The sequence below is a fragment of the Accipiter gentilis genome, chromosome 8 (genome assembly GCF_929443795.1).
Source record: "Accipiter gentilis chromosome 8, bAccGen1.1, whole genome shotgun sequence".
NCBI classification, from domain to species: Eukaryota; Metazoa; Chordata; class Aves; order Accipitriformes; family Accipitridae; genus Astur; species Astur gentilis.
In genome coordinates, this window is record NC_064887.1 from 42412027 (window position 1) to 42421467 (window position 9441).

The 9441-nt window shown below is 67.4% G+C and overlaps 1 protein-coding gene across 1 annotated transcript; it reads right to left on the minus strand.

Moving 5' to 3' along the window:
- Window positions 1–3499: 3499 nt before the first annotated feature.
- Window positions 3500–4899, minus strand: JUND (JunD proto-oncogene, AP-1 transcription factor subunit). Its single transcript, XM_049808906.1, has one exon. The coding sequence runs from the start codon at window positions 4780–4782 to the stop codon at window positions 3790–3792; it is 993 nt and encodes a 330-aa protein (XP_049664863.1). The 5' UTR covers window positions 4783–4899; the 3' UTR covers window positions 3500–3789.
- Window positions 4900–9441: the final 4542 nt, after the last annotated feature.

Sequence of the window (9441 nt, forward strand, 5' to 3'; positions counted from 1 at the left end):
CGGTTTCGTGGATGGAGACGGTGCCGTGGTCGTGTGGAGTGGAGGTGAAGGTGTGGTTGAGCCCGGTTTCGTGGATGGAGACGGTGCCGTGGTCGTGTGGAGTGGAGATGTTGAAGGTGCTGCTGAGCCCGGTTTTATGGATGGAGATGGTGCTGTGATCGTGTTGGGTGGAGATGAAGGTGTTGCTGATCCCGGTGTCATGGATGGAGACGGTGCCACGGCTGTCCCTGAGCTGCTTAGAGATACTGGGCTGCTGGCATCGATGCCATGTCCTGACTCTGAAGTGTGGAGGAGAGAACTGGTCGGCAAGGTCAGACACGGCAGGGCCCTGCTGGGTGGCGGGGACAGGCAGGGCTCCAGAAAGGGCAGCGGTGCCTGCCCCAGCTCCCAGCCTTGCAGTGCTCATTTTCCAGGTAGTTTCACCATATACAGAGGACCAGATTTAACTATTATCAGATCCCAGAAATCCAGGGTCAGGAAGAGCCTCCCAAGCTGTTGCAGCACGGGCACAGAGCCGCCAGGGATGAGCAAAGCAATGCGGCAGTGGCGGGCACGTGCCACGGCACAGGGACATGTGCCAGCCCGGCACTCGCGGCACCCACTGGACACCCTTGGGGCTAGGCCATGACAGGGGGGCTCCGCCGTGGGTACATGGGACATGGCAGCATTTGCTGGGCAGTGCTGGCAGTGCCCTTATCCGCCAGAGTCCTGTTTGCACAGGAGGAGGAGCAGGTCCAGCCTGGCCCCGCTGGGGGACACCGGAGCAAAATACCACACGGCACAGCCAGCACCCAGCGCCAACACCCAGGGGGACCGGCGTGTGGCTGGGTGCTGGGGGTCCCCGCAGCCGGCAGGCCCCTCGGGAAAGCCATTCCCACCAAGCTGCCACCTTATGCCGGGATGGCGGTGAACCCAGGGCCAAGCACCCAGCGTTGGGTGCCAGCTTCCATGCCAAGACAGGTGAGCCGAGGCACTTTGGGGTGCAGGGTGAGGGCTGCTGAGGACCCAGGCTGGAAACAGGGGGAACACGGTGCAGGACGGCCGCCAGCCGCACAGGGTACCGAGGCCCTTTGCCCCCAGAATGCCAAGGCGGTGCCGGAGCACCCACGCCACCGCGAGCGCCAGCCGGCCCAGCCGGTTTGGCAGCACCGGGGTTGTATCCTGTCCCACGGCGCTGCCAGCTGCGGGGAGGAGCAGGGTGCTCGCCTCCAGCCTGGTGAATCCCTGGGGGTTCAGTCCCCAATGCCCCCCCTGGGACCCCTGGGGAGTGTGTGCAGCCCATCCCCGCGCCACACGTCCCCGGCTGCCCCATGTAGGGCTGGATCCGGCCCCGCTGCAACCCCCGGGCCCAGGCTGAGTGGGGCAGGACCCCCCCTCCCCATGACCCCCCCCCCTCCCTCCCAGTGCCCGGTGGCCCCAGAGCACACTGACCCCATCAGTGCAGGGCATGGGGGAGCACACGGACACCCCCCACCCCACTACCCGGTGCTGCAGGGGTGGACGGTGGAAGGCCACGGACCCACCTCCCGGTACCACCGGGAAGCACGCAGCCCCCCCTTCCCCGGTGCTTGGGGTGCACAAACCCCAAGTGACACCCGGTACCCCCCCCCCTCCCTCCACCCCCCGGTACCTGCAGCCAGCAGGGCAGAGGCACAGCAGAGCAGCAGCAGGAGCTGGCCCCTGGCCATGCCGCCGTCCCGGGGACACACCGTCCACCCACCGCCTTTATCCACCCCGGGGGAGGCGGGGGCGATCCCGCCTGCCAACACTCCCTACCAGCTCCCGGGGCTGTGCCACAGCCCCGGGGACTCTGGAGACCCGGGGAGGATCTCACACACACGCACCCCCCCTGGTCAGGCAACACAGACCCACACACGGACATACTGTGACTCAGTTTCCCCCGGACCGTGAGGCCACCCCAGGCACCAACCCTCCCGAGGAGGACAAGGGTCAGGGTGGGGACACGGGGATGCTGGGGTGGGGGAAACATGGGGACAACGGGATCTGGGGACATCAGGATTTTGGGACTTGGGGATGTTGGCACACAGGGACCTGGAAATGTGGGTATGTGGGGACATGGGGACACCGGAGCTGCTGCTGGAGGCAGCCGTGGGGCTGCGCTGGGGGGGAATGGGGAACACCACCCCGTCCATCTCCGTGCCGAAATAACACCACATCCGGGGCGCAGCACGGCCATGCCGGGACGGGGCTGCTTCCGTGCAGTGGGGAAGGGAACTTCCACACGGCAAACCGCAGCCGGCCCAGCACTGTACTGGGTCCCCGGGGAGGCCATGCTCTCCCCCCCCACCACCCATGGCAGGGCCCCAGCATGCCGGGCTCCCCGCCAGCAGGGCGATCCTGGGTGTTGGCACAGTATGGCACAGCTCGGCACGCCATGGCTGAAACAGGCCAGCGCAGGCCAACGGCTGCCAGGAGGCCGATCTCCCTGCCATCGAGTGCCACCGTCCCCGAAACGCTACAGGGAAAAGAGGGTCTGTCCCTCGGGTGCCGTTCGGTGGGATGGAGCGGGGACCAGGCCTCGCAGGTGGGGGACGCGGAAGAGGATGAGGAGGAGCAGCAGCGACAGTGGTGCCAGGAAGCGAAGGCCGGTTGCCGAAGTCCGGGGAGGAGCTGCGGAGGCCCAGCCTTTGCTGGGGCCCAACCGGGCCCGGTGGGGTGACCCCAGGGTGCTAGGGCAGTGCATGTGTGGGGTGGTGGTGGTGAACCCCCCCCCCCATGGAGGCACCAGCTGCCCCTCCAGGGGTCTGGCAGGACAGCAGCCAGGACAGAGCTGCAGCCAGGACCAGCAGCTGGAGTCCCCTCCCCACCTACGGGGACTCCCAGTAACCCCAAACACCCCCCTCCCTCCCAAGGGACCCCCAGTAACCCCAAACACCCCCCTCCCTCCCAAGGGACCCCCAGTAACCCCAAACACCCCCCTCCCCCCCAAGGGACCCCCAGTAACCCCAAACACCGCCCCAAGAGACCCCCAGTAACCCCAAACACTCCCCCCAAGGGACCCCCAGTAATCCCAAACACACACCCCCCCAAGGGACCCCCAGTAATCCCAAACACCCCCCCCCAAGGGACCCCCAGTAACCCCAAACACCCTCCCAACATCCAAACCCTCCACTAACCACCAAATGAAATCCCTCCTCCCCAACACCCTCCAGCAACCCCAGAGCCCCCCCAACACCCTCCTAACCGCCCCCCCGCACCTTCCCCAGGGTCTCCCAGAGACCCCCCCCTCCCTCCCTCAGGTTTAACCCCCCTCTTCCCACACCCCACTCTCCGACCCCCCGTCCTTCCCCCACCCGCCCCAAGATGGCAGCCGGCCGCGCCGCTTCCTGCCCGCGCCGCCGCGCCAGGCTCCGCCGGGCCCATCCGTTCCTTCCCCCCCCCCCCCCCCCCCCCCAAAAAAAAAATCACCCCCCCCAACCCACCCACCCTCCCCGCATCGCTCCCCCCCTTCGACGCAGCAGACAGCGAGAAGCGGGTCTCCGTGTCGCGGGGTTTTACTGGGGGGCCTGACTGGAATGTCTCGGGCGCAGGGGGCCCGCCAGTCCCGGTGGGGGCGCGGGTGGGGAGTTTTGTGTTTTGGGGGGGGGGGTCGGCTCGGGCTCCCCTTCAGTCCGTTTGCTGGGCAGCCCCCACAGCTTCCCCCCCCGCCATCCCCACCTCAGGAACACCGTCCTCTCCCGTCCCTCAAGTCCGTTCGCTGGGAAACGTGAGGGGAATTCCCCTCGGTCCCCGTCCCCCCCCCCACCGTGGGGGAGGCAGGGGGGGGGGTCAGTAAGCCGGCACCTGGTGCTGGTGCTGGGGCAGGAGCTGGCAGCCGCTGTTGACGTGGCTGAGGACCTTCTGCTTGAGCTGGGCGACCTGCTCCCGGAGCAGGCTGGCGGTGGAGGCCAGCTCCGTGTTCTGGCTCTTGAGGCTCTTCACCTTCTCCTCCAGGCGGGAGATTCGTTCCAGCTTCCTCTTACGGCATTTGGAAGCGGCGATGCGGTTCCTCAGCCTTTTTCGTTCCGCCTTGATACGTTCCTGCGTGTCCATATCGATGGGGGAAAGCGGTGGGCTTTCCCCAAAATTCGGCACCTCCGGGACGATCTGAGGTTCGTCCTTTAACGGCGGTGGCGGCGGAGGAGGAGGTGGAGGCGGCGGCGGGGGGAGCCGCGGAGGAGGCGCGGCGAAGGGGCCGGGATCGGCGGCGTAGCTCACCGCCGGGTAGCTGCTGAGGTTGGCGTACACCGGAGGCTCCGGGGCCAGACCGGCGGCGGGCAGCTCGCCCGCACCGCTGCCGCCGCCGCCTCCTCCTCCTCCTCCTCCTCCACCGCCGCCGCCGCCTCCTCCTCCGCCGCCGCTCCCCGCCGCGCCGCCGCCCAGCTGGTTCTGCTTGTGCAAGTCCTCCAGCGCTTTAACGAAGCCCTCGGCGAACTCCTGCTCCTCGGAAGCGGCCGTTTTGGGGTAGAGGAACTGCCCGCTGGTCGGGGTGGTGGTCACCAACCCGTTGGACTGGATGATGAGCCGCTCCAGCTCGGGAGACGCCAACTTCAGCAAACCCAGTTCGGCCGAACCCAGCAATCCCGCCGCTTCGCCGCTCGCCGAACCCGGTGCTTTCAAAGCCGCAGCCACCTGCTCCGGTAAGGCCATTCCGAGAGCGTCCTTCTTCATCATGCTGCCGCCGCCGGGGAAGGGCAGGAGGAGCCCGCTGCTACCGGAGGACGGGGCGAAGCCGCTGCCGAGGCCGCTCAACACATCATCATGGTAGAAGGGTGTTTCCATCCTCCTCCCCCGCCCGGCTGCGGGGGAACGGGGCCGGGGCGGGGGGGAAGAGGGGGGCGGTGAGGAAGGAAAGAAAAGGAACGGGGCGAACGCCGCCCGCCGGGGCAAACGGGAGGGGAGGGGGAGGGGAAGGGGGGGGGAAAGGAAAAAAAGGCGCCGGTAAGCACCGGCCGCGGCCCGGCTCCTGCGCGCGCGCACACACGCGTCTGCCGCCGCCGCGGCCCCCGCGCTGCCTTAAATAGGCGGCGCCTGCGCGGTGACCTCACCGCGCCGAGCTCCTATTGGTTGCAGATGACGTCCTCGCCCGCCGTCCTTTGCATAAAGAAGGGGAGGGGCCTCCGCCCCGGGGAGGCGGGGCCACGCCCACCTCCTTGGCCCCGCCGGTCGCCCCGGCGACCGGCGGGGTAAACGGGACAACAGCGCGAGGGCCCCTGGGCTGACGTCAGGGGCGGGGGAGGGGCGGTCACGTGGCGCGCCGCGCGCCCCGCCGGGGCTGATGGGCACAAAGAGAGAGGCGGGGCCTCGGCGGGCACCGGGAACCGGGCACCGGGAACCGGCGGGAAATAGGGCGCGATAAATCGATAAACGCAGCGGGACGCCCCGGCGGGACCCTCCGGGGGTGGCCAGGACGTGACACCCCCCCACCCCACCCCCCTTCCTCCCCCCCTCCACGCCCTGGGCCGGACCGGCGGCTACACCGGCAGCGGGGCAGTTCGGTACCCGGGCACACCGGGGCCTGCCCACCCGGTCCGTGCCCCGGTGGGACGGGGCCGCCGTGGCGTGCGTGTCCCCGGCCCCTCCCTTCTCACCGTGTTTCCCCACCCCCACCCCGGCACCGCAGCCCCGAGGTTTGCCGCTGGTGCGTCCCCCGGTAGCACCGGGGACGGTGGGGTTTGCCCAGCGAGCACCGGTGCGCGGCCGACCACGGTTCACCGTGGGGGTCACGCCATCACGGTTCCGGCCTGCTCTGGCTGGGCCCGGTGCCGCGGCAGGGTGGGTCAACCGGGCCTGGTGTTCCCCCCCGCCATGGGCTCCCGCTCAACCGGCAGCGGGGAAGGAGTTAAGCGACGGCAACGGCGGCGGTGGCGGCGATGGCGCACGTCACGGCCGGCCAAGCCCGCGGGCGGCTGAGGGGGTGGATCGGCGTCAGCGGTTGACGTCACCGTCGATAACCCCCCGCACCGGCAGGATGCGGCCCCCGCGGCGCAGGCCGAGGGGTCCCGGCACCGCTCGCCCCCCCCGGACCACGCGGTGCACGACAAGGACCGCAGGGACGCCGGGGCCGGGGTGACGCCGAGCCGCCTCTAATTGCAGCCAGATGGTTCCAGGCCTGCGCTAACGAGGGCGATAAATCAGCAGTGGCAGCCCTGGGGGGGAGCGAGGGGCCCGGTGGGACCATGTGCCGGCGGTGCCAGGCCGGAGGTGACGGCTGTGCCAGTGCCGCGTCGGCCCTGTGCCTTCTGCCCTCCTGGTGCGGGCAAGGGCAGCGAGGAGCCCGTGTCCCGGCATGCCCGACCGCAGCCGACTGGCACAGCGGGCCATGGCGTGGGGACGGCGCGGCATCGGGCACGGGGACGGCACACGGCACAGGCCACGGCACAGCTCAGCCCTGGCTGCGGGGAGGCCGCAGAGGACACGGGCAACAACCAGGATGGTGCCGGGACACGCGGTGCCGGCACTGGGGAAACCGAGGCACGAGACTGACGGCGGCCTCCCCTCCCCCCACAGCTGCAATTAATTAAATCCCAAATAAAGTCAGTCGATTAAACCTCAAATAAACCAGAGCGTGACCAAGCCCCGTGCCTGGCGTCCTCCCATCCCCGTCAGCCCCGGTATCCCAACCCGGGGAGGGGAGCAGAGGCGCCGGTGCCGGTGTCCTCGGCGGGTTGAGCCGGCGAGGAGCTCCCAGGTGAAGCCGCCGTCCATGTTTCCGCTGCAAACCCGTCATTAGGGGCGCGGCCGGCGGCCGGACCGGCAGGTTCAGACTTTCCGTCCTGACGAAACCCGGCCAGCGAGGGACAAGGACTTGGGTGGGGGGGACACGGACACACGCACACAGACAGGGACCGGGGCGGGGAGGGGGGGGCAGCTCCCTTCACCCCGACACCGCACAGGGATCCCCCATCCCGGGCCGGGGATGCACCCGTGGACACGGCTGCCTGCACCCCACGGTCACTGGTGTACGCCCCACGGGCACCCCTGTGTGCCGTGTCCCGTCCCCCCATCGCAATCTGGGCTGCGGCGGGACGAAATGAGAACCAGCTTTGGCCGTAGGTGCTTTAATCGGTTGCAGGGAGGAACGAACCGGCCCCGGGGCCTCCCTTGGAAGAGCGGCTGGCCGGTAGCCAGGGATGCGAGCCACGAGCCGTGCTCCGGCCGGGTCCAGCCGCCGGCGCCTGCCGCCAAAACCCCACCGCCCCCCGGCATCTTGTCCTGAGGGTCGCAGCACCCCGGGGTCCTCACGCTGTTGTGTGTTGTGCCCCCCCCTCCACGTGCTCGTCCCGCACGTCCCTTGTCCCCAAACCGGAGACACCGCAGGTTGTCTTGCAGGTGGCAGCCTAATGCCCGTGGCGAGCCGGCATCTTCGTTTTCCTAATGAGCGTTTAATGAGGGTCATGAGTCAGTGGCCCCTTCCGCCTGCCGGGAGGGCAGACCCGTGGGGAGCACGAGTGGGGCGGTCCCCGTCCACGGAGCCGGTGGCAAGTGCCACCATCACCTCGGCTGGGGACTGAAGCTGCTATTCCCAGAGGCGTCGGAGCCCGGCTCGGCCCCGCGAGCGCCCACTGAGTCACACTGCGCCTTGCCACCTGCCAGCTGGGCTATATTTACCCCGGAGGAGGCAGCAAGGATTTTGGATGAACCCATGCCGCCGCCGGACCTCGGCGAGGCACGACGAGCCTCGAGCGGGGCCACGTTCACCAGAGCGTCCTCGCACCTCCCGGTGCGGCGGGTCCCCAACGCGGTTCCTGCTCTCCCCATTTCCTCGGCCCCAACGGGACCATTCCCTGAGCGCAGCTGGTTCCATTACACCGGCAGCACCCGATCCCGCTCCGCCGCTCCAGCCGGGAGCCGAGACAAGGTGCCGCGCCGGCACTCGACACCCACAGCTTCGACCGAGGACGTGGGCAGGACCCAAAGCAAGATGCCGAGATGCCCACAAGTTACCGTGGATGCGCCCGCATCCTCCTGCCCTCCCGGCACACCGGGCCTTCCCCAGAACGGGAACAAGCAGGAGAGCGTTTGCCACCCCGGGATTTGCACCCCGGGCACCGGGCACACAGGGGAAGCCGCCTCTTAGTCATCGCCGCGGGGAGGGAGAGAGGAACCAAGCCGGGAAAACAAGAAGTCGCCGGCCACCAGCGCCTGCCCCAAACCCACACAGGTCCCCAAGGAAGCCCCGAGGGGCCGCGTTACCCCCAGATGCAGGGGCCTCCAACAATCAAAAACAAGAACTCAAAAAAAAAAAAACAAGAAAGAAAGAAAGAAAACACGTTTTAAAAGGAAAAAGGAGGAGGAGGAGGGTTTGACGTGTATTTTTAGTTGCTTAGCGCAACCCTGAACTATTTCGGCAGCCACTCCCTCCGCGTCGCAGGCGGCTGGTGTGTAACTATTCCTGTGCTGCCTCCCCAGCGAGGCACAGAAGTTATGAGTCACCGTGGGGCGGCCAGCAGCGCCATGCCACAGCACCAGCGCCGGAGACACGGCCCCACGGCTGCCGGAGCTGCCACCGGCTCGGCCACCATGAAAACGTCAAGGGGAAAAGGAGCAAGGGAGGGTTTCCACAGTGGCCTTTGCTTGGTCCCCCCCCAACCCAGCCCGTCTTTCCGGCCGGGACACGTTCGCCCTGCCAGGCTGCGCACACCCACCCACGCCGACAGCAAGGCTCAGACCTTTTTCCTCCTCTCTGGTTGTTGCTTTTATCTCGCTCCTCCCTGGTTTGGGGTTTGGGTTGCTTTTTTTTTTTCCAGCTGTGGCTCGCCTCCCCACACCCCTTGCTGTGCTGCTGTGGGGCAGGACTGGAGCACACGACAGCCCCAGACACCCATTTTTGGGGCAGAAAGGCCCAAAGATGAGCGTCGCGTCGATGCCCAGGCTCGATGCCGCTCTTACACGGAGCCATCTTCCACCCAACCTGCTGCCACGTGGGGCCAATTGCCCTCGCAGGGGCTGCGCCGCAGCGTGGGACAAAAATTTTCCTACAGAGGTGGAAAAAGGAAGGGGGGAGACAAGCAGGGAAGGCTGTAATTAAACAAAAGCAGAACTTAACGAGCTCCAACACCTGACCCCAGAGCTTCGCCAGGAGATAAGGCATACTTGGAGGACTCTACCCTGAGCCGAAGCCAAAGGTCCCATTGTTGCAGTGAAGATTTATCTGGCCAGAACAGACCTTAAATCCAGACAGCGCTGCAGTCGTTTCCTTTTTCACCAGGGCAGCTGTAACACATGGAGTTTCTGTGGCTGGAGGGACTCGAAAGGGAGGGAGCAGGTTGGGAAGGGAAAGTCTGACACAGGGCTCAGCTTGGGCTTTGTTAAAATGCCACACGGGTGTTTACATTGAGACCGAGTTTCCAGGAGGGAGGACACGCGTGCCCTGTTCCCATCGACTGGAATTGGCTCCTTGGCAGAAGCCAGCTCGCCCAGGATGGGGATCGAGTGCCG

What these genes read in the sequence shown, in the direction of transcription:
- JUND (XM_049808906.1), bottom strand. Translation starts at nt 4,782, where the DNA reads ATGGAAACACCCTTCTACCATGATGATGTGTTGAGCGGCCTCGGCAGC.